Source organism: Peromyscus californicus, unplaced genomic scaffold (assembly GCF_007827085.1).
Source record: "Peromyscus californicus insignis strain IS unplaced genomic scaffold, ASM782708v3 Scaffold_15__1_contigs__length_86483966, whole genome shotgun sequence".
Taxonomy (NCBI): Eukaryota; Metazoa; Chordata; class Mammalia; order Rodentia; family Cricetidae; genus Peromyscus; species Peromyscus californicus.
Window position 1 is genome coordinate 54,606,696 of NW_026294447.1, and position 23,964 is coordinate 54,630,659.

General features: G+C 51.9%; 2 protein-coding genes across 2 annotated transcripts in view; both read left to right on the forward strand.

The window, feature by feature from the left end:
* Positions 1-5,445, forward strand: part of Bdkrb2 (bradykinin receptor B2) — a 32,447-nt gene extending 27,002 nt beyond the window's left edge. The window contains exon 3 of the mRNA XM_052738890.1: positions 1,759-5,445. Coding sequence (XP_052594850.1) covers positions 1,759-2,869 — 1,111 coding nt within the window. The 3' untranslated portion in view covers positions 2,870-5,445. The remainder of the gene's footprint in view (positions 1-1,758) is intronic.
* A 10,959-nt stretch (positions 5,446-16,404) lies between these two features.
* On the forward strand, positions 16,405-17,609 carry Bdkrb1 (bradykinin receptor B1). Its single transcript, XM_052738217.1, has one exon. It carries the CDS (start codon positions 16,405-16,407, stop codon positions 17,407-17,409), a length of 1,005 nt encoding a protein of 334 aa, XP_052594177.1. The 3' UTR covers positions 17,410-17,609.
* The last annotated feature ends 6,355 nt before the right edge of the window (positions 17,610-23,964 follow it).

Sequence of the window (23,964 nt, forward strand, 5' to 3'; positions counted from 1 at the left end):
CAACAATGGAGACCCTCATTCAGTCTCACCTCTGGCATCTCCCACACATATCTGGGACCACCTTCCAAACATTAACCTCACTTCATGACCTCAAAATGGATGAGATGGGTTCTACCATTAGCTGCTTTGCCCTCCCCCATCCTCAGGACTTTTTAAACTCCTTTGGGACCAGCTCCAGGACTCCTAGTGATTGTGATGAAGATGGAATACTGGGTCTTTGCCCTCCTGAAATCACCACCTACCTAAGACTCACCACACAGGCGCCCATGGCTGTTAGGAACAGGGCAGGTGACAATGAGACTTCTTATCCCCGTGGGAGCTACAGGGGCTCCAGACACCTCAGGGTCAAAACTGTATCACCCATGAGTCTAAGCCTGGCTCTACATTGGCGCCAGCCCAGAAGACACTCAAGGGCTCTTTCCAGGAAATCCCAGGATGTTGAACAGAACCTTGCCAGGTATACTGCCTAGTGCTCCTCTTACCTGCCCAGCAATGGGTCTCTAGGAGGGGGCCCCCTGCCTCTCCCAGCACCCATTCTACAGGGAACATGCCAATCACACTCGCCTCCTGGGTGTGCATTGGGTTTTTAATGCATCTTCACAATCTCTCTTTGATTTGAACCTTACAACCACCATACAAGGCCACACAGGAAGAGAATAGCACACTGGTCTAAGGAAGGAGAAATGGAAGCCCAGAGATGTCAAGCAACATATCCAAGGCCACACAGCTAGGACTGGAACCTAACATTTGTCCAAGCCAAGTGCCTCTTTGCTGAACACAGAGATACATTCTCTCACTCTAAACACTTCTGGGAAGGGGTTTACCTCATGGTGTGTTAGTGTCACCTGAAAGTGAGAGAGGAGTCCAGGAGTTAATGCCAGCGAGGGGTCATCGAGGACCTGCAAACGGTGGTACTAGTTTGACATTGATTTCAATTTTCATAGGTTGACAGAAACAGATAATTACTCATGTTTGTTGAACCAAACGCAGTGCTTTGGACTTTTGAGATCTCTACTATAATCCTAAGAAGTTTATTTTATTATTCCCATTTTACTGGTTAGGAGTTCAGAGACATTAAGTAACAGTCCAAGGTCACACACACAGTTAACTGATAAAGGAGCTAGGACTTGAACCCAGGTCCAAAGCCTCGCCTTCTCTCTTCCCATGCAACCTCTGCTGACCTCTGATTTGCTGCCAGTGGGCACGGGCATAGATGTTCCCTCTGCCGGAAGACACAGGTTGTTCAGGGAAACCGCTGTGGTCTTGGGGCCACGCTGCAATCTCTCCACCAGGCATGACATCACTGTTCTAATCTAATTCAGTGCTCATCCATGACCCAGCGTTGAGAGGCTGAGGGGTGACAGCCCCTTAGGCAAGAGGCTTGAGAAGGTAGTGGGCACATCCTCTGATCATGGAGACTTCTGGGGGGTCCAGGCACGGGACTCACGATTGTTAGTGTAGCCAAGGAAGGATTCCTACAGAGCTCAGACTAAGACATGCCATGTTCCTTTGGTTCCATGAGCAGAGGACCTCGCAGAGGGCTCTCTCAAGTGTTCCATGTGCTGTCCACAGAGGGACTGGAGTCCGGCCACCTCCCACATCCTCACTGCCCTGAGGAGCCATTAGCTCAGTGGGTGGACCTTTTGGTCCCCCTGAGTTTCTGTACTCCTCCCTTCCCTTCCCCTTCTCCCTTCCCCTCCCTCTCCCCTCCCCTCTGTGGCCTAAGGGTACAACCGTCTCTTCTCCCCTTTCTTTCAGCATGGAAATGTTCAACCTCACCACACACGTCCTGGGGTCTGCTCTTAACAGGACCCTTTCAGAGGATAACAACTGCCCAGACACCGAGTGGTGGAGCTGGCTCAATGCCATCCAGGCTCCCTTCCTCTGGGTCCTCTTCCTGCTGGCTGCACTGGAGAACATCTTTGTCCTCAGTGTGTTCTGCCTACATAAGAACAGCTGCACCGTGGCAGAGATCTACCTTGGCAATCTGGCCGCTGCGGACCTCATCCTGGCCTGCGGACTGCCCTTCTGGGCCATCACCATCGCCAATAACTTCGACTGGCTGTTTGGAGAGGTGCTGTGCCGTGTGGTGAACACCATGATCTACATGAACCTCTATAGCAGCATCTGCTTCCTGATGCTTGTGAGTATCGACCGCTACCTGGCACTGGTGAAGACCATGTCCATGGGCCGGATGCGCGGTGTGCGCTGGGCCAAAATCTACAGCCTGGTGATCTGGGGCTGTACAATGCTTCTGAGTTCACCCATGCTGGTGTTCAGGACCATGAGGGACTACAGGGAAGAGGGCTACAACGTCACAGCCTGTGTCATCGTCTACCCATCCCGCACCTGGGAGGTGTTCACCAATGTGCTGCTGAACCTGGTGGGTTTCCTCCTGCCCCTGAGCGTCATCACATTCTGCACGGTGAAAATCATGCAGGTGCTGAGGAACAACGAGATGAAGAAGTTCAAGGAGATCCAGACAGAAAGGAAGGCCACTGTGCTGGTGCTGGCTGTCCTGGGGCTCTTCGTGCTCTGTTGGGTGCCTTTCCAGATCAGTACCTTCCTGGACACGCTACTGCGTCTCGGCGTGCTGTCCGGATGCTGGGACGTGCATGTTGTCGATGTCATCACACAGATCAGCTCCTACGTGGGTTACAGCAACAGCTGCCTCAACCCTCTGGTGTATGTGATTGTGGGCAAGCGCTTCCGGAAGAAGTCCCGAGAGGTGTACCAAGCAATGTGCCGGAGGGGAGGCTGCATGGGAGAACCCATCCAGATGGAGAACTCCCTGGGGACTCTGAGGACCTCTATCTCGGTGGAACGCCAGATCCACAAGCTGCAGGATTGGGCAGGGAACAGACAGTGAACAGAGGCCGCCAGGCAGGACTCCTGTCAAGATGTGTGAAGACTGGTGGGGCCCGGGCTACTCAGCCTGGGTTCAGGAAGGAGCTCGAAGCATCCTAGCCAGCCCCAAGGAAACAGGCTGATGATTCTAACCTGTCTCATGGCATGAGCATGCTGTGAGGGGTGGGTACCCTGGAGTACAATGGGATTATTCTTATTGTCTGGCACTCTGGGGCCCCATGAATGGAGGGGTCCTGGGTTAGGGATGGGAGTGACAGCACCTCTTTCCCACAGTGGGTTAGGGAAGGACAGATCTCCAGGAAAACTGTTGCCAGCTTTAGTCCTGTGGCTACATGTGCAGGAGGCCCAGCTGACTTGCTTCCGGGTTTCATGGTTTGATGATTTCTTGGTCTTCTGAAGGTTAGCTCTGAGGAGTCCCTGGTAAGGCCCCAAAGCCTGGGATCCCATCACTCCTCTCACCCATGGACAAGGTGGACAGTGAAAAAGACACCCACCCCACCCCAGCGTTTATGGAGCGCCTGCTGAATGCACAGCGTTGGACACTGTGGGCAAGAGAGGAAAGAGATCCACAGTGAAATCTGTCTTAAAGGATGCCCAGGACCTGCAGTCCCTGGAAGGTGTGTGAACACGAGGAACTGTAGGGGTAACGGACAGCACAGCAGCCTGGTCCTGCCCTCCACTTCCTCTGCTGTAATGTGAGAGTATCTTGTGCTTTGGAAAGTGATAGGTGTCATGTGACTGCATGGCATCAGGGCACACATCACATGGAGACACTTGGCACGGAGAAAGTCACTGAGGCTCAGGAACTACCCTGTGGGGAACAGTGTTGAAAAACACAGGACGTGCCTGCAGGTGTCTGAGGCCCTCACTGGCTTCTGCCTTTCCCTCCCGGTACCCCACCCCCATGCACACACAATAGGCATTTGGCACGTGGGGAGGGCGGGAGAGGGCAACTGTTCATGTTGCACTGAGACAAAGAAAAAGAATTCTCATGGGACCTGCCCAGGGAAGCCACAGCTCACAGCCTGGCTGCAAATCGGTAGCTGTCCAGGGGAGTCCAGGCTGCTTGCAGGGTCCCTTCCTGTCTCAGGACCAAGGGGTGCCAATCACTGGCTTATTTGAGAGCGGCTCACAAAAGGGCAGCTGACCCACCCTAGGTCACTTATCCCAGGGCATAGATTCCAGGCCCAACTCCCTAAATGGCCACAGATTGCCTCATGAGTGTTGGCAGGGGTGGCCTGAGCTGCCTAGGAACTCTGACCTGAGAACCCCCCCCGGGGGGGGGGGGCTGGGCGGGGACAACACACCTGCACACTGAACAGGTCTTCCACCAGAGATGCTAGGATGCCCCAGATGGCTTCAGGGCCAGTGGGTTCCCCAGTAGAGCCTATTCCAAGGGCCTTGGCTGGGCTCTGTTGTCAGAGGTGACAGTTGTCCCAGCAACCCTGCCAGAGACTCGGGTGACAGACGCCACACTCCCAGCTCTAGAATCTTCCACGGGTGTTTCTTTTTCCATGTATCCGTATCAGCTACTTTTCTTGTAGCTGTGACAAATTACCCGATGGAAGCAGCTTGAGGGAGAGAAAAGGTTTATTTTATCTCACAGTGTCAAAAAGGTTTTGGTCCACTGTAGCAGGGGCAGTGTGGTCACCAGAGCATGTGACAGAGACATCTTACAGGAGCACAGATCAGTACCCAGAGACACAATTGAGACCAGGGGCAGGGTATGACCTTCAAAGGCGTGCCCCTAGTGACTTTCCCCAACTAGGTCTGACTTCCTAGAGGTCCCATAGCTTCCCCAAATAGGGCCAGCAGCCAGGGAATGTGAGCGCAAAACATGGACAAGGGCAGAGGAAATTCCAGACTCGAACTGTAACAGTGTGGTTACAGACTGGTCCCTGTGACTAACGGTACTCCAAGCCCCTGGGGGGATATGAAGAACACACCACACAGTCTCCAACACCAAGCCACTTAGGACCTGGCCACTCAATAGCCCAGGAGCTGTGGAGACTCAGGGAGCAAGCAGAAGTCAGTGGTGTTTCTGGCTAGGCTGGAGCCAAGGGAGCACTTATGGAGGACCGGGGTGGGGGTCAGGATACACCTCGAATCTAGACCAATCTGACTTTGAATTTCCTAACAGAGAAGATCCCGGGAAATTCCTTTTCTACCCCATCCTCCCTGGCCCTCCTCCAGTAAACCTAACACTTGTAGCTGGAAAATGAAAACAGGTGATGTATGAAGCGGATGCTAGGATTCTGTGCTAAAGTGGAACCCAACCATGCCCGTACTGTAAATGAGAAGCAGCGTCCAGTCCTCAGAGGAGATGTTGGTGGACTGTGGCCTCCAGGAACACAGCTGGCCTCTGCCTGGGCTCCTCAGGGTGGCTGAAGGTCTGCGCCTGGGTCTCTGCAGGAGGAAAGCCCCCTTGTGCTCTGTGTGGACACCCTGAAGAGAAATGGTGTCCTGTGGAAGACCCAGAGAGCTTTGCAGAGGAAGTGGCTGGGGCGCCGATGAGCGGGGAGCGCTCCGTGTGAACGCTCGCCTCTTCTGTACGTTGGAATAAACAGACGAATCTTACATAGTGTTTCCCTCTGTCACACTTCCTGAACCCCTGAGCTCTGGGATACTGACTCTGCCAGTTCCAGAAGCTTCTGTCATGGAGAAGATCAGTGGTCTCCAAGCATGTCCCTTATGAGTTAGAAGGGGAGGGGGGACATGACACACAACACACAATTTGTATAATTATTAATATTCATTGAAATATGCACTCTTAAATACATTAAACAAACAGTATTAGAACTATTTAAAAAATGCATCTTGGATATTTTCCTCCACACTACTTTTCTCCACTGATAGCTCATTACTAAACCCCTTTCAGATGCCTTATCAGAGAGTGCCAGGGATGGCCAAGTCCAATCATTCATTTCTATGAAACACTTTCATTTGACCTTCACCTCAAGTCAAGAGCATCCTGTATGGTATCAAGATGAAAAGCCACGGCATGTATATTCCCCGTGATGGCGATCTCAATGCATTCCATTCAGGTACCAGCTCCATTCTCCATGTTTCCATTCATTCACTCATTCATCAATAAAACTTCATTCTGTGACCCTACAAACAGCACTGCTCCGTCCATCCATTCCAGAAACCTAGGGCTCAGTATTCACTGCATGCCCGTCTTGTCCACCCCTGAATGGATAAGCATTCCTTTCAGGTTCTGCCCCCTTGATGTTTCTGGGTCTTTCTATGACCGATCATCACGTCTTACTGCTTCTCACCTCCAATATTAGCTATCTCCTAATTCTCATTCTTCATTCAATAGCAACAGCGTTTTTCAAGACTATACTTCCAGGAGGCTGTGATCATGAGGACCAGGTCTTTGAGAGCTCAGGGTTCAGAGTCAGGGAGATGTGGAGTACCATTCTGGTTCTGCCCTGGGCTCCCATTTGATTCTCATCCATGTCCTGGTAACTTTAAAACTGGAATGAGCAATGGTATCAATCAAGTCAGAGAATCGCCAACGGGGTTCATGTGGGAGAGTGTCCGGCACATACTTGACAGAATGAACTGCCAACGGGGTTCATGTGGGAGAGTGTCTGGCACATACTTGACAGAATGAACTGCCAACGGGGTTCATGTGGGAGAGTGTCCGGCACATACTTGACAGAATGAACTGCCAACAGAGTTCATGTGGGAGAGTGTCCGGCACATACTTGACAGAATGAACTGCCAACGGGGTTCATGTGGGAGAGTGTCCGGCACATACTTGACAGACTGAACTGCCAACGGGGTTCATGTGGGAGAGTGTCTGGCACATACTTGACAGAATGAACTGCCAACAGAGTTCATGTGGGAGAGTGTCCGGTACATACTTGACAGAATGTATGTCATCTGTGATGGTGATAATGACAGTGACGATGGTGGCAATGATGGCGGTAATGCAGAAATGATGGGATGAAGTTGTTGCAGAGAATGGTGATTGTGGTGGTGATGGTGATGAGGACACTCTCCACAAGGAAACCTTTTATATGGCCCACTCCTCTTGGAATTAAGCTACGTGTTCACATATGGCTTGCAAGACCCTGGGTAATCTGGCCCCTGTCTATCCGCTGGCTCCATCTGTTCCATCCCACCCATTCTCTACCCTCCAGCTACGCTGGGCTCAAATGCCTAGGCAGATCTCAGGGGACACTCCACTTCTCCTTAGGTGGCATTCCTCTTGTCAGCCTACACCCCATACTCAGTACCCCACCTCTGAAGTGCCCGAGGGAGATTCCTGCTCCAGGGGATAAAGATGTGGGCACGACAAACCACCCACTTAGGGCACAAACGTGTATGATCCTGAGGGAAGCCAGGGGCTAAGGCTAGAATCTCAAAAGTCAGATCTAGATATGGGATTGTCCACCCTTCTCCCACCACATAGGCCCCTCTCTGGGCTCTCGGAAGTAAGATCCATCGGCGGAGTTCCTGGCAGGCCTCAGGAAATCAGTCAAGAGCAGGAATTCTGCATCTATCTGCTCTGGCCAGGGCCTCAGCCAAGGCCAAGTGAAGATACACACACACACACACACACACACACACACACACATCTGCATGCCAGATGACCCAATAGGAACTCACACTAGGTCATGGATGATGGCTCACTGATTAGGAAGCCACTGAACACAGGCTTCATAGTTCAGAATGTGAAGGCTCTGCTTCCGAGAACTCAGCAGTGCGTGCCTCTGTCTCTTTGCTACCCAGTCTCTGACCTCATTGCCAAGCCTCACACAGCCCTGATCCCTCACCCAGGTCCAGGGAGGATGTGGGGGTCAGGGATGAGCAGCAGTGGTCAGGAGTTGGCAAGGACAATGGCTGAAAGCTCAAGTTTGTGGGATTTGGCTGAGGCCAGGCCTAGGTCAAGCAGGCCCATGGAGTGTTTCACACAGAGCTAAGAAGTAAGGGCTTCATCCTCACCACACCAGTCCTCACCTCTCCCCATGGAGGTCAGCAAGGTCAGGAACTCCCTGGGGTCCATAGTTCTTAAGAAGGGTCTTAGGGAGCCCCAATGACTCTGGGGTATACAGGACTTAACCAACAAGAACCACCAGGTATCACAGAAAGGACCTCCAGGTAGTTCCTCCCATGAATTACTTCTATACCAGGGCCTGGCCTGCTCATACTACAATCAACAAACTGTCTTGGAGCCCTCGTGAGTACAGAGGTCCCCCATTTACAATTGTTCTACTTAGAAATTTTCAACTTTACAATGGCACCAGGCTTTGACTGTCCAGTCAGAAACTTTTCCTAGGCTAGTGATACATCTGAGTATCTCTCTGCACTGGGCAGAGATACCACAGCCCAGGGGCAGCTCCAGAGTCACAGTCATGGAGGGAAACGACACACTATGGAGCTGTGCTACCAGGCTGAGACATTACGTGGCATTGATGTATAGCACAAATTTTCCATTCATAGTGTTTTCAATTGATGATGAGTTTGCTGAAATGAAGTCCCATCGTGAGTGGGGAAACACGTGACTTTATGCTGATACACTCATATAAATTTGTTGAGATGTAATCCATATGCCCTACACTTCCCTTGTCTCAGCTTTTAGTTATTTACAGAGTTGCACAACCACCGCCACTATTTAATTCCAGAACATCTTCATCATCCCAAAGTGAAATCCCAGATCCATTAGCTGTCGCCTCGGATTCCTTCCGTCCCACAACTTCTGGTACCCACTCATCTCTGTCTCTCCTTTTGCCCCCCTCGGACATCTCACGTTGGCATACTCATGTGTGAGTGCCGATGGTGTCTGGCTTCTCTCACCTGCTTCCCACTGAGATGCGACAGTTGTCGATGTCCCCACGTGACCCGAGCTGGCCACTTCACTCCACTTCTCTCCCCTGCCTTTGGCCTCAGTTTCCCTAACCGCAATATGAGAGTTAATTCTCTAAGCAAGAACATCCCCAGGGAGGGTGTGACTCTGGAAGGGGGGGTTTGGAAAACTGCAGGGGGTGGTGTCAGGGAGACAAGAGCTGTCCAGTGGTCGGGCCAGGCTCCTGGCTCCCGTCTCAGCTCACCACTTCATGGCTGGAGGAAGTCGGGGGAGGTTCGTTAGCTCCTCTGCCTGTGTTTTCTCGTCTAGGAAAGTAAGGAGCCGGGTGCTGTGACAACTGGGTGAGATCACCATTGCTGGGGGATCCCAGTGCGTCTCCCCAGGAAAGGAAGTCCACGGTACGGGCCCACTGACAACAGCAGCTTGGCAGAAGTACGAGGTTAAAGTGAGGTTATCCTGGAGCCGAGCGGTCAGACAACTGCCACGATTCCAGGAGAGAGGAGGGCCCAGAGTCAAAGGGAAGGAGGGGACACATACTAGAGCGATGTGCCATGAGCCTGTGCGTACCAAGAGTGACCACAGCCACAAGGATCTGAAGGACCAAGGAAGAGGCCCCTCAGGGCCTCCGGCTGCCACAGTCCCAACATCCCTTCCCAAACACGAAGGAAAGCATCTTGAGAAAGACTAGCGCTGTCCAGCCTATTGAGTTTCACAGATTTTATGAAGCGAAAGAGATTGGAGCCTTTCCCAAGGTCACACAGCATGTCAGAGGCCATCCCAGGCTCCCAGATCCAGGAGCATAGGCCCGAGACCGCTGGGCTTGTATACCCATCTCTGCAGATCCAGAACCTGTGCCAGCCCACTTCTTTCCTCCCCCCGGCTCCCAGGGGCCGGTGTCTCAACCCAGGCTAAAGAGAAGTTGAAAGCTCCACCTCTCAGCTTGCAGCTCACAGTCACCAAGCCCCTAGGGAAATGCTGTTGTTTTATAGACGATGCTAAACCATGACAGAGGTGGTTCAGAGCCTCCTGAGGATACTGCCTTTCCACAGTGTCATCCGTGTGGCTCCCCCAGTGGGACAGTAACAGCATTTGCTCTTCTAAGGTTGACCTTAGTCATGCTTAGGTCATGTCCTAACGCCGGGTAGTTTTATGTCAGCTTGACACAAACTAAGGTCATGTGAATGGAGGGAGCCTCAATGAGAAAATAGCTCTATAAGACTGGGCTACAGGAAAGCCTATAAGGCATTTTCTTAATTAGTGATTGATGGAGGAGGGCTTAGTCCATGGTGGGTGGGGCCATCCCTGGGCTGGTGGTCCTGGGTTCTATAAGAAAGCAGACTGAGTAAGCCATGGGGAGCAGGCCAGTAAGCAGCGCACACACACACACACACACGCACACGCACATGCACACGCACACGCACATGCACACGCACACGCACACGCACACACACCATTGCCTCTGCATCAGCTCCTGCCTCCAGGTTCCTGTCTTGTCCTGGTTTCCTTCAACGATGAACAGATATATAAAAGTGTAAGCCAAATAAACCCTTTCCTCCCCAACATGGTGTTTCATCATAGCAATAGTAACCCTAACTAAGACGATGGAAGACAGTCATGTAGTCCTCCTGAGCTGACAGGACCACAGTCATGTGCAATGGTGAAAAGTGAAGTAGACTCTGTTAGGAGCCCCCAGTCCAGTTGCCTCCCTGGGGTATGGCCTGCAGCTCTGACTGTATGGTGACAGATCTGCAGCTGAGGACCCCAGCTCCTGTAGGCAGCACGGAAAACAAGTCCAGCTGCCCTGCTGGACCTGACAGAGTGAGGCTTGAGGTCCTGGGGAAATGATTCCATGTCTCACACCTCCTACCCTGACATCCAAATCAGGACCCCCAAACCAGAGTCTTGCCTTGAGGTCAAATAATCTGCCACCCAGAGAAAGGCACAGTGGCATGGCCTGGTTCAGGGAGACCAGGAACACTTGACTGTATATGGGGGCCTTCTGGGGTGACCTGGGTTTTCCTCCGGCTTTCTGTAGGAAGAGGGAAAGTTCTGACAAGGGAAAGGACTGAGTCACCTCTGTACCCCTGGTGCACACACTGTACCTGGCACAAGTAGTCTAGGATATGTTTACTGACCTAGTACAAATGTTGCTGTTATTAGGTATAAATAAATAGTTTCTGAATTCACTCAGCAAATCTTGAGCACCCACAATGCATCAGTCTGGTGATAGGTATTGAGCAGGTGACCTTAATACAAGGAGATAAACCCATTTACTTGCCAGGAGAACTCACACCCAGTCAGGTGAGAGCTAACACGTGTGTGTGGAACATGTGGAAAGTGACGAGGGGAAGGAAGGGCCAGGAAGACAGGGTGGAAGAGAAGCAGCTCCAAAAATAGCTCCATCGGGAGATGATTTGTGGGTAATGGGAAGACCTGAAGGGGTGAGCATGTGACTTCCTGGGAAGGCTGCTCCAGGCAGAGGGAACCAGCAGTTCAAAGGCCCTGTGGTGAGGCATGTGTCAGCCCTGACACCACTGAGGAGATCTGGAGGGTTAACTGGGTAATCCAGGCGGGGCCTGTGAGAGCTGTGCTCACAAGCAGTAGAGGCTGCCACAGATGGCTTTGAAGACCATCACTCTGCCTTTGTTTCTGCTGGAGACAGGGTGTCAACAGGGTAGAAATGACTTAGATTCCAGAAAGTAAAGAAATAGAGTTGACTGTCCAGGTTAGGAGTACCTTCAGATAGAGCCTTGGAGAAGTTTCTTTTTGGGGACTGGAGCCAGGGTTGAAACTCCCTTGAGGAGTGCCTAGGAGCTCCCATGTGCTTTTCCAAGCAGCTCAACACAGGACCCAAGAGCATAGGTGGGTTCCTTGTAAACTCCCCTGGTTCACGGAACCCTGGCCCAGCTTCCACCCTCTAGTGGGCATCTTCTCATCCCAGGGCACAGCCCAGAGCCCCCTACCTCAGGATAGTTGCAGGTGGCTCAGTCATCAAGACACTTTCACCCTCACAACCATCCCCTGAAGGTATCCAAGTGTCCCTCTTTTCCTCAGTCTGGTGCTGGGTATAAGGGATGCAGGAGACCAAGATATGGATGAGGTTTGAACAGGAAGAAAGGAGCAGAAGGGCACTGTCTCGGTTCTCATGGTGAGTCTTAGAAACATCAGGAAACCTAGTTGTCTGCTCACTCACAGTATGTCTCCAGATGTCTGTCTCAGCAAGAGGAGTGGAGCCATTGTCCTGGAACATCCACATATGTCTTGAACATTCATCTAACAGGATGAATGAAGGAAAGAAAGAATAGTAAAGCAAAGAAAAGAGTTTCTAGTCCTTAGTCATAGCCATGCTGTGTAAAGTTCCTAACCTGTGCCCAGAAGGTGGATAACCACTGTCTGAGCTAGGGTTTCTATGGCTGTGAAGAGACACCATGACCACAGCAACTCTTATAAAGGAAAACATTTAACTGGGGCTGGTTTACAGTTTCAGAGGTTCAGTCCATTATCATCATGGTGAGAAGCATAGCAGCATGCAGGCAGACATGGTGCTGGAGAAGGAGTTAAGAGTCCTACATCTTGATCTACAGGCAACAGGAAGTGAACTGTCTCATCGGGTGTAGCTTGAGCATAGGAGACCTCAAAGCCTACCTCTACCGTAACATACTTCCTCCAACAAGGCCACACCTCCTAATAGTACCACTCCCTTTGGGGGCCATTTTCTTTCAAACTTCCACAACCACCCCACCAACCTTGAACAAAGGTAAGGGCTGGGCTCTGAGGAGGGCAGGGCATTTCACCTCAAAAGAAGCATACCCCACTGTGGTTTGTGTGGTTTTCCTCTCCATTGTCTTCACCTTGGATGGAGGTAGAGGTATTGTGTGACAGGAGTGGAGGAGATCGTGTGGCACCTGGCAGGCAGGGCCTGTCTAGAGCACCAGTAAGTGGTAGAGAACCCACCATGCAGGACCAGTGAGGAGGGCAGCAACTGGGTGTCAGGGACAAGGACAGAATCTCTAGTTAGTGGAAAAATACAGACCCCCAATAAGACAGGGAACTAGATCATCTTACAGTCAGGGTGCCTAGCAACAGGACATTGAGTCAGAGCCCTTGACGCTTTCACCCTGTAAACATCCTGCACAAACATCCTGTTAGCTTGCCCCACCTTATGCAGATGACAGTTTCTTGCTCCTCCCACCCTGCAGGAACTATATAAACCTTCCTGGAGAAAAATAAAGTTGCACCTTGATCAGAATCTAGACTTGGTGTATTTCCTTTGTATCTCCTGTCTCTACATTCTGTCCTTAGGGTGGTCGAGAACCCGTTGAAGCCCTGCAGGCGGGGCAACTGGGGAACTGAAAACTGGCCTCATGATCTCAAGTGCCAGGACTGACATTCTGTGGAGAGTCTTCATGCATGATTCAGCCTCCGTGTCCTGAGGAGGAGAGCTGCCCAGCTAGCCTGAGGGCCTATCTAGAAGCATCAACTGGTCAGAATCTCCTCTATGTCCTGGCTTCTCCACTTTTTTTTTTTTTTTAAACCCAGGGGATTGACTCAACAAAGAGAACTCAACCAGTCTGTGTGGATGAGCCAGCCCTGACTACACATGTGGGAGTTACAGATGGAGCCCACTCCAAAAAGGCAGAAGACCCTCATGGAGGGTCCATCCCTTCTTACTCTCATTTGGCTCCCACGTTTACCTCTCCCATCATCCATTACCCAAGACAAAAGGACCCTCTGCTCCCTGACCCTAGGCCAGCTTCCCACCACAATGAGAATAAGCCTGTTTACAAAAACTTTCCATCCTAGCCAGGGTGGCCCCAGCTCTGAGCCAGACACCTCAGATTCATTCCGCAAAGCCCAGCTTCATCAGTCTTCCTAATACTTGTGGGTACGGTCCCACCCCAACCTGGCCTTCTGCCCTTGGCTGTTCTCATTCCTGAGGACATGTCGACATATCTTCTGGGTCAGAGAAGCTGAGATGAGGCCCTTCCTCATCCCACCAGAACTAGTTAAGGGCTCAGCTGAGAGCAGGTCAGTGCTAGGCAGGGGGACATGTCCCCAGGACAGATGCTTCTCAGCCATGGTCCAGTCAAGACTGTGAGATCAAGGGCAAGCCAGCACTGGCCAGTACCCTAACCCTACACTACCAAGTAGAAAAGCCCATGGCTTGTGCTTTTCTCTGGCTAAGCCAGCCCTAGGAGAATACAGAGCACCTGCTGAACCCTGGCTGGCTCACAATGCCCCACCCCTGGGGAGTGGTGTGGCCCAAGGGGAAGGCAAGGGAATGTCTCACAGGTTCCATCTCTCTCTCTCTCTCTCTCTCTCTCTCTCTCTCTCTCTCTCTCTCTCTCTCATTTTTTTCTTTCGGCTTCTATGATTTCACGAACCCTAGCACCAAGAGAAAACATCTGGAAATGTTGCTGGGGGGTTGTGAAATCATGGAAGCAGAAAGAAAAAAATAAAAGAAGCAAAGAGGCCAGATGCCAGACACAGCAGGAGCATCTTTGTCTGGATGAGTTGGACTCATCTCTAGAAACAGAGTTCCAGTCACAAACCTGAGTGGTTTCCAGCAGGAAGGGCAGAGCAAGACAGCCGGAGGAATGAAGAGAGATGGCTGGCCAGAGGCGGAGGATCCTGGCGCCCAGCTCTTAAAAATGGTCAAGAATTCCTGCCTCTCTGAAAGCCAGGCCTCGGGTAGTTCAGCTTGGTGGATGCCAACTCACACCAAAACCAAACTCAGAGCCGCCAGCAAGGATTAGAAACAGCTCGGCTGATCTTACTCAACTCCGAGCGCTGGGTGAGTCAAACTTTTTCTGAGCTCACTGTTTGTACAACAGAGTCCACACTGATGGATTCTTGGCTGTGTGTCTTTCGCTGCTCAGATTCAAGAGGGGATGTCCTAGTGTGCTCCCGAAAACCTGTAGCCAAATCCCAGACCTCCTGGAGCCAACAGGGAATAGAGCAAGCCATTACTCAATATACCGACGGGGGTGAGCTTTGGGGGTGTTGGTCACGCCGAACTGTGTCTGCGGAACCTATTTGCCAACACACAGTAGTTAGGCAAAATCAACAGGCCACAAATGTCAGAGTAGAAAGTGCCAAGTTGTTGAAAAACCTCCTACTATCCCTAAGTGCCAAGAGAAGGTGACTCCAAGACTCCTCCAACCCCAGCCTCCTCTGGCTTGAAAGACTCACTTTTTGGGTAATCCCCTGTGACATCATGGGAACAGAGGTGGTTTCATTTAAGACCAGCGTAAGTCCAGAGAGCTGCCCAGTACAGAAATCTCCCAAGACAGCTGTCGCCATTAAATCTCAGCAGAAGCTTCGAGCTTTTTCGTTTTCTGTCTGGGTAAGTCTATAGCCATCTGTTCTCCTCTTAGGACTGTTAAATGCAAACGGAGATCATGCCTCTTACCAAAAGACAACAGACAGAAAGTGTTTGTCTACATATGAACTCGCAGAACGGACAGGCTACAACCTTTCATTTTGAACAGAATTTGTATCCTATGTCCGGTCTGTTTCGGTCTGTTTCTGGTTTGGAGGAATGGCTTTTTGTTGTTTTGAGGCAGTCTCCCAGTGTAGCCCAATACTGCTTCAGGTTCTCCAACTCTGGGTTTGCAGGCATGAGCCATAACACTCAGCTTATGGTTTGGGCTTTAATGTGTGTGTGTGTGTGTGTGTGTGTGTGTGTGTGTGTGTGTGTGTGTGTGTGTGTGTGTTGAGACAGGTCCTTCTATGTACCTGTGGCTGTCTGTCCTGGAACTCACTATGTAGACCAGGCTGGCCTTGAACTTGCAGAGATCCACCTGTCTCTGCCTGTGGAGTGCTCAGATTAAAGGCATTCGCCACCATGCCTGGCCTTGTCCCCTCTTGGAAACTTTCCCCCCTTCATTTTGATTTTCTGTGTATGGGTGTTTTGCCTGCATGTATGTACGGACAGTGTGTTCATGCAGTGCCTGTGGAGAACAGAAAAGGATGTGGAATCCTCTGGGACTGGAGTTACAGATGGTTGTGAGCAGCCATGGGATTGCTGGGACTCGAACACCGATCCTCTGGAAGAGCAGTCAGTGCTTGTCTTAGGGTTTCTACTGCTGTGACAAAACACCGTGGCCAAAAGGCCAGCTGGGGAGGAAAGGGTTTGTTTGGCTTACACTTCCACATCATAGTCCATCACTGAAGGAAGTCAGAACAGGAACTCAAACAGGGCAGGAAACTGAGGCAGGAGGTGATGCAGAGGCCATGGAGGGGTGCTGCTTAATGGCTTGCTCCTCACAGCTTGCTCAGCCTGCTTTCTTATAGAACCCAGGACCACCAGTCCAGGGATGGCACGATCCACCATGGCCTGGGCCCTCCCCCAACGATCACTAATGGAGAAAATGCCTTACAGCTGGATCTCATGGAAGCATTTCCTTAACTGAGGACACACAAACCCAGCCAGTACAGTGCTTTTAACCAATGAGCCTTTCCTCCAGGCCCCACTAGTTCCCTCTTTTAAACTAGGTTAGTCCTCTCCTCCTCTAAAGGAACAGGTAGTAAATACTGTCAACTTTGCAGGCCAGACACCCACTCTGCTCTACTACCGTAGTACAAAAGTAGTCAAAGGTGCTATTACATAAGCAGTGAGTACGGATGTGTGCCAATAAAACTTTATTGTCTGGAACAGACCACAGGCTGGGTTTGACCTCCTGTATTCTTACTCTGTCCACTTCAGGTCACTGTGCATGGCGTCCCAGGCCTTGTTGGAGCTGCCGCCCCCTAACCAAAGCCAGCAGACCCCACCCAACATCACCTCCTGCCAGGGTGCTCCAGAAGCCTGGGGCCTCCTGTATAGGGTGCTACCAGGGTTTGTCATCACCATCTGTTTCTTTGGCCTCCTGGGGAACCTTTTAGTCCTGTCCTTCTTTCTCCTGCCTCGGCGGCGGCGGCGGCAGAGGCAGCACCGCTTAACCATAGCAGAAATCTACCTGGCTAACCTGGCAGCTTCTGACCTGGTGTTCGTCCTGGGCCTGCCCTTCTGGGCAGAGAACATTGAGAACCGTTTCAACTGGCCCTTTGGCACTGACCTCTGCCGGGTGGTCAGCGGGGTCATCAAGGCCAATCTGTTCATCAGCATCTTCCTGGTGGTGGCCATCAGTCAGGACCGCTACAGGTTGCTGGTATACCCCATGACCAGCCGGGGATACCGGCGGCGGCGGCAAGCCAGAGCCACCTGTCTGCTCATCTGGGTGGCAGGGGGCCTCCTGAGCATCCCCACATTCCTTCTGCGGTCTGTCAAAGTCGTCCCCGACCTGAACATCTCTGCCTGCATCCTGCTTTTCCCCCACGAGGCTTGGCATTTTGCAAGGATGGTGGAGTTGAACATTTTGGGTTTCTTCCTGCCATTGGCTGCCATTATCTTCTTCAACTATCACATCCTGGCATCCCTGAGAGGGCAGAAGGAGGCCAGCAGGACCAGGTGTGGGGGTCCCAAGGGCAGCAAGACGACAGGGCTGATCCTCACACTGGTGGCCTCCTTCCTGGTCTGCTGGGCCCCCTACCACTTCTTTGCCTTCCTGGATTTCCTGGTCCAGGTGAAAGCAATCCAGAACTGTGCCTGGAAGGAATTCACGGACCTGGGCCTGCAGCTGGCCAACTTCTTCGCTTTCATCAACAGCTGCCTGAACCCACTGATTTATGTCTTTGTGGGCCGGCTTTTAAAGAGCAGGGTCTGGGAACATTATAAATGACGCACTCCCAGAAGCCTCATGCCCGTATCCCGCAACGGGAAAGAACTCTTCCAACGGTTCTGACAGAATTGAAACAGCAGCAAGACAAGAAGCCTGGCTTCTTGACCAACTGTCTGATACTGTAAAGACCATCTGGTTGGCTGACCCACGGCCCACAAGGATGCCTGGGAAAATGCTGCTAGTAGGGTAGCAGGGACCTTGCAGATGTAACTAAGCTAAGGATCTGGAGATTAAGCTGATCCTGCAGTATTTGGGGCAGGGGGAGCAAAATGATCGCAGGGGTCCTTTGAAGCAGGGACTTAGGAGGGCTGGAACCTGTGAAGACTGAAGCAGAGGTCAGAGTGATGAGGAAGGGGCCACAAGCAGAGGCCTGCAGGCCCCCTTGGAGGCTGGAGAAGAAAGAACACAGACAGACGTCCTCTCTGCAACTCTAGAAAGAACCAGCCCAGCCAACATGCTGACTTTAGCCCTGTCCCCTACGACTGTGAAAGAAGAAAACTGTGAGAGAACAAAGTTGTGGGGGTTGGGGATTTAGCTCAGTGGTAGAGCACTTGCCTAGCAAGCGCAAGGCCCTGGGTTCGGTCCTCAGCTCTGAGAAAAAAAAAAAAGAGAGAGAGAGAATAAAGTTGTGTTCTCATTTGCACTCACCAAGTGTGTGATTACTGCTACAGCAACAACAGACAGTCTACACAAACACCCAGCAAGGTGTAAAGATCAACATCCTTGCACTTCATTCACCCAGACCTTCCTAGGCTGACTGAGGAATACAGAGGTGGGGTAGCTGCAGACCCTGTCCACAAGGAGCGTGCCTAGGTCTAAATAACCCTGTCAGAATGGGAAGCTGCACTGGCTACAGACCCAGCAGCTCCCAGGGAAGGGTCGGTTCCTCCCCTCAGGTCCGTGCACAGCGGACTCTGGGGCCTGTGGAGACAGACAGGAAGGGCTGGGTGTTCACTCCTACAGTGGGAAGGCACAGGCTGCTGCCCAGAGTTCACATGAGTATTGCTGAATGCTGGAGCCTCCATCTAATCTCTTCTTGGCTTCAAGGATCCTGCAGGGACTCTCCCAGAACCTCTGCCTCCAGAGAACTCTGCATGATACACAAGAGAGTGTCACAGGACAGAAGAACCCACTCACCCAGGTGACAGGGTAGGTTGAGAGCACAGGGCAGTGGGGGCTAGCTGGGACAGGTAGAAAGGAGTATTCTAGGAGATATAGCATGGCTTTTAAAAAGCTAGCAGTTGGCCAAGCAAAATAGGGAAAGGGCGTGGTCCAGTCAGAAGCAGCAAGTTAATGCAGGGCAGTGGGTTTTCAAGTTAGGAGAGAAAAGTCGGGGGAAGGGCAAGGAGGTCACAGAGGCAGGGTGGGGGGAGAAAAGACATAGTGAGTGAGGATTTGATGCCCACCAACAGACAGTGAGTATTGATACCCACAATAGAGCTCACAAAGTAGAGGGGCATTCTGGGGGCTCTGAGGGGCCCCACTGAATCTAGAGTACAAATTTGTGGTAGCAATTTATTCACTGAGGCTTGGTAAGCCCCAGAAGGCAGTCAGGTTGTGCTGGGGTTGGATTTCAGCAGATAGACTGTCGTGGTTCTGGGAGGCTGAGGGTGTCAGTCAGCCTGTGAGGAATGGCTGAGGTGTGGAAGGAAGCGAGCCTAGGTGGTGTAGTAGTCGGCTTTCCCTTACTGCGACATAACACCTAAAAATGTCGACATAACACGGAAGGTTTATCTCAGCTCACAGCTTCAGAGGGTTCATCTGTGGTTGGCCTTGTTGCTGTGGGTTAGGGTCAGGACAGAGCATCTTGGCAGGAGGTGCATACATACGTCACAGTGGGAAGCAAAGGCAGACAGGAGGAGCTGGGGTCCCAACATCTCCTCTAAGGGAATGTCCCCCATGACCTAACCTCCTAAACATCCCACGACTTCCCAAGAGCATCACAGGCTGGCCTTTGGGGGGACACGAGATCCAAACACTAGCAGGAGGTGGGGAAGGGTGACCTTGGAAAAGGGCAGATGTTATGGGAGCACCTCGACCAGTGTGAAAGGATGTCCTCAAACATCCCAGCAGGAGAGTCATCCCAGGGGTGACAAGGACAAGCTCGGCTGTGGCACTGGGGCACGTTGGGGGAGGAGGGGAAGGGCAGTGGAGGCAGTGGGGGATAAAGACCTAAGGAACTGCAGAGGTCGGGTAGGTTGCCTGCCAGACCCACCATCAGGGGAGACCCTGCCAGACCTAAGAGAGAGTTGCTGAGCCAAGGGCCAAGGGCCATGTCTAGCATGCATCCCAGGACACATGGGAGGTGGAGACAGGCACCTGCCACACCTGCATGAAAGGGGTTAGTCCTCATGGAACAACTCAAATGCAGATTCACTCAAAAACTAAAAAGCAAGTCAGTACTCCTGGAGCCTGGCCATGGGTCTGCCAGGCTGGGCTACCAGAACCTTGGTGATAACTCTATGGTCACTGCTCCAGCTCAGTGGTTTCCAGGAGAGTGTAGTGTGACCTGGACATACTAGCAGGATCCAGTCTGGACCCTATGGACTTATACAATGCTTTCGCATTCATTGCCAATGTGAAATCCCACATCACTGCAGATTTCCAGCTTGCCTGAGCAGCTGATGGTGTGTTTTTCCGGTCAGCAGATGGTCTAGCCTCTGGCCACTGCTGTTGGCATTGAGAACTCTGCAGTGAACAAGAGAGGGCCATTCCCAGTGCCCTCGAGGATGGTCCCCTGAGGCTCCCTGGGGCACAGAGACCTTGGTGGTGAGTAGCAGTATACTGCCAACAACATGGCCTCCCACAGACGTCACAAGTGCCTGGCAGCTCCAGAAGACTGAGTTTGCCACCTCTGATGTAGTTCAGTACTTCAGTTTACAGTCTAGGAAGCTAGACCAGTATGCCCTGCCTGAGTGTGGTCCCACCTTTAAGAAGAGTGAGCTGGTGTGTGAACTTTGAAAACACAGCTCACAGCCTGCAGGTCGGGGGTGGGGGGGTTGGGGAAGTATGGAGGGGTGGGGGGGAGCATTGGAAGAGCAGCAGACACCTGATTTATGGAGGCAGGGCATATGAAGAAGCCTGGAGCTCAGCTCTGCAGTGGATGGGACAGGAGCGGGGAGCAGCTGGCCGAGCCACACAGAAAGGCTGCTGTATTCCTTCTGTCCAGCTGCAGGGGAGAGTCTGGCCTTGGTTCAGAACCAGTGCTGGAGAAGGAAGAAATATTTTCCGTTTCCACAGGTTTGGGGATAGGCTCTGCTGGCATGTTTCACACTTAGGGCTGGGCCCAGCCACACTGGAGTGCCAACACTGGCATGGACAGTGAATTAGCCAGGGGTCCCCCATATCTCCCAGGAACTCCTATTTTCTCTTTCAGAGGGGCCAAGGCCAGAGGTGAACTTCTTCCCCAGGGCACTGCCAGCTCCTGGGCTTATCTTGTTTTCGCTGCTCTGAACAGGGAAGGAGACAGGCTCCCGTCACATAGACCATCCCTCACCCTATGCATCATGGTACTGAGCATGGCTAAGCCCCTCCAAATCCCAGCCCTGGGGAGCTCCTACATGTTGCAATGGCCAAGGCAGCTTCTTGTTCTCTGTGGATGAGTCATGAGTTTGATGAGAAGCAGATAGGAAGGCTTCTCATCTCCACCCCCACCCCACCCCCACGACAGCTCCCACAGGCCTGGGAACCAGACCAAGGCTATGGTGATCTCTTGGTTCCAACTGAGCTCATCTCTGGTCTCTGAACACCTTCAGGTCCTTCTTACTGTCTTCCTACTAGAGTTGTTGTCGGGGTTACAGACGGGGCTCTGGTTGTCATGGTTACAGACGGGCTCTGGTTGTCGGGGTCACAGACGGGGCTCTGGTTGTCGGGGTTACAGACGGGCTCTGGTTGTCATGGTTACAGACGGGGCTCTGGTTGTCGGGGTTACAGACGGGGCTCTGATTTCAGGGTTACAGACGGGCTCTGGTTGTCGGGGTTACAGACGGGGCTCTGGTTGTCGGGGTTACAGACGGGGCTCTGGTTGTCCGGGTTACAGACAGGGCTCTGGTTGTCGGGGTTACAGACAGGGCTCTGGTTGTCAGGGTTACAGACGGGGCTCTGGTTGTCAGGGTTACAGACGGGGCTCTGGTTGTCGGGGTTACAGACGGGGCTCTGGCTGTAGGGGTTACAGACAGGGCTCTGGTTGTCGGGGTTACAGACAGGGCTCTGGTTGTCGGGGTTACAGACAGGGCTCTGACCTTAATGAGGAGAGCTCAGAATCCTCAATAAGCCAGTTTAACGACAGTGCAAGTAGCAAAGGGAGATGGACCCGGAAGGACCACAGTCAGAGGAGGAATGGAGAGGCCAGTGACTTTCCAAGGGCAAGGGGCAGGAAAACTGAGCAGTCCCGGTCAAGGTGGGGTCCTGCCCACTACTGCCCACCGCTGTCGGCTCCAGTCTCTCCGTCAAGTCTGAGAAGCTGTCAGAACTGTGTGAGGTCTCCTCCTGGGAGATGAATTCTCCTCTCAGTGGTGCCAAGCTGCAGCCTTTTCCTTTTTTTCTTGCATGAATTCATCAAGGGATAAAGGCCACTGGGTAGGTCGGAGCCCTCGGATCCAGTCACCTCCCTGAAGCCCATCAGATGGTACATGCAAATGTCTCAAATTCAAACCATAGCACCCACCATCTTGTGTGGTTTTGGCCAGTGCTGGTGGGTGGGTGGGAGGCAGCAGCCGTTCTGTGACAGGCTTCTGTGGCAGTCATTCCTGCTGCTCTGGCAGTTCTCACCTGCATGTGAGCAATGGAAGGTGAACCTTGTGCCACGGAAGGTTCAAGGTCACAGATCCCCCCCAACATCCCCCCACTCCGTGTTTTTCTGCTACAGCCAACTTGGAAACCTTGTGTTAAGATGTGTCATAAAGAGCTGGCCAGGTGGTGGTGGCGCACACCTTTAATCCCCGCACTTGGGAGGCAGAGGCAAGTGGATCTTTGAGTTCGAGGCCAGCCTGGTCTACACAGCAAGTTCTAGGACAGCCAGGGCTCCTCAGAAGAACCCTGTCTCAAGAACCAAAAACAAAGCAATACTAGTACCTGTCCGTGTTCAGAGTTCCTCGGGTTGGTTGAAGAAAGAGAGGCACTGCGGACTGGACGCAATCAGCCAAAGCAGCAGGGTGGATCGGCCTCTGATGGACTGAACTCTGAACAGCTTTGCAGCAGCCCCTTCATAGTTACACAAAAGGCACTGGTAGCAGTCAGTTTCCCGATACCAAAACCTCTTTCTTATCTGATTTAGGAGTTGCCTGAAGGCACCATTACCTAAGCAATTCTCAGCTGTACAAGACTTCCTGGTTTGCCAGGTAAGTCCTGAGACCTGTCCATAGGCTGTTCTGATCTTGCCTAAGCAGCGGGTTCACTTACTTAATGCTCTGCCCCAGTGGGAATGCTATTTATTTGCCAGATCTTCGTGGCCACGTTGGCCTAACTGTGAGCTTCAATGTCAAGAAGCCTGTAGGCTGAGGACCTGTCCGCCGTTCTCCACAGCAGCCCTCATGGTAACGAAGATACCACTGCGGCGCTCTGCCTGCCTCCTGCACTCAGAACTCTTGAGGGAAAACAGCGCCATCCATACACCCCAGTGCCCATTATCTTGCTGTTCTGCTTTGAATGTGAAACCTCAGATTTCATACGCTGAAAACCTGGTCCTTGGATGTCTTTGGAAGGGGACTGCCTCATGGAGGACAGAGCTATGAGTTGATCGGCTCACAGGTAAACATGTAACTGGGTTGCCCTACAAAAGGCTTGGTTACCACTTTGAACACTCTGAATACAGTCTGTATCTCACCAGGCGACACTCTATCATGTCACAACACTGTGGCCCTCACTAGAGCCCAGCTCTTAGACATCCCAGTCTCCAGGACTGAATGAAATAAGTATCTTGGACCAGTGGAGTTGCCCACCAAACTGATGACTTGGGTTTGATCCCAAGAACCCACATAGTGGAAAGAGAGAACTGACTCCTGCAAGTTGTCCACTCACCTCTACTCATGTGCTGTGGCCCCTAAGTGCCCATGCACACGTGTATCTATAAAAGAAATAGTATCTTTTAACATTTATATATGTTGCTATAAATTTCCCAGTCTTGAGTGCTTGTCTATAGCCACAGGAAAGGCTGAGGAGTTGGCAAGGTAAGAAGTGGCTGTGGCTTGCTCCTTCGTCTCTGATCTTTCAGCATTTACCCCTATATCTGACTCTGGGTTTTTATTATTAAGACCAATTAGAATTCGCCCTACAACACAGCACTGTTTATTCCAGGTCAGACAGTTCTCTGTAGTGGGGACCACCCAGGGTGTTAGAGGGTGAATATGCATCCTGGGCCTCTGTGTACATAGCACAACTAGGAGCAACTCACCCTACAAAATACAACAACAAAAATGTCTCCAATACGACAAGTTGTCTCATAGGTGATGAAGTCTCCTCTCCCCAACCCAGCTGATCCAATCCTGCTCCCTAGTAGGTTTTCTGCACCACAATAATAGGTTTATCCACCTATGCAGTAAACCTGATCGAGTCAAA

Excerpts from the sequence above, each read along its gene's own strand:
- Bdkrb1 (XM_052738217.1), top strand. The coding sequence starts at position 16,405 with ATGGCGTCCCAGGCCTTGTTGGAGCTGCCGCCCCCTAACCAAAGCCAG.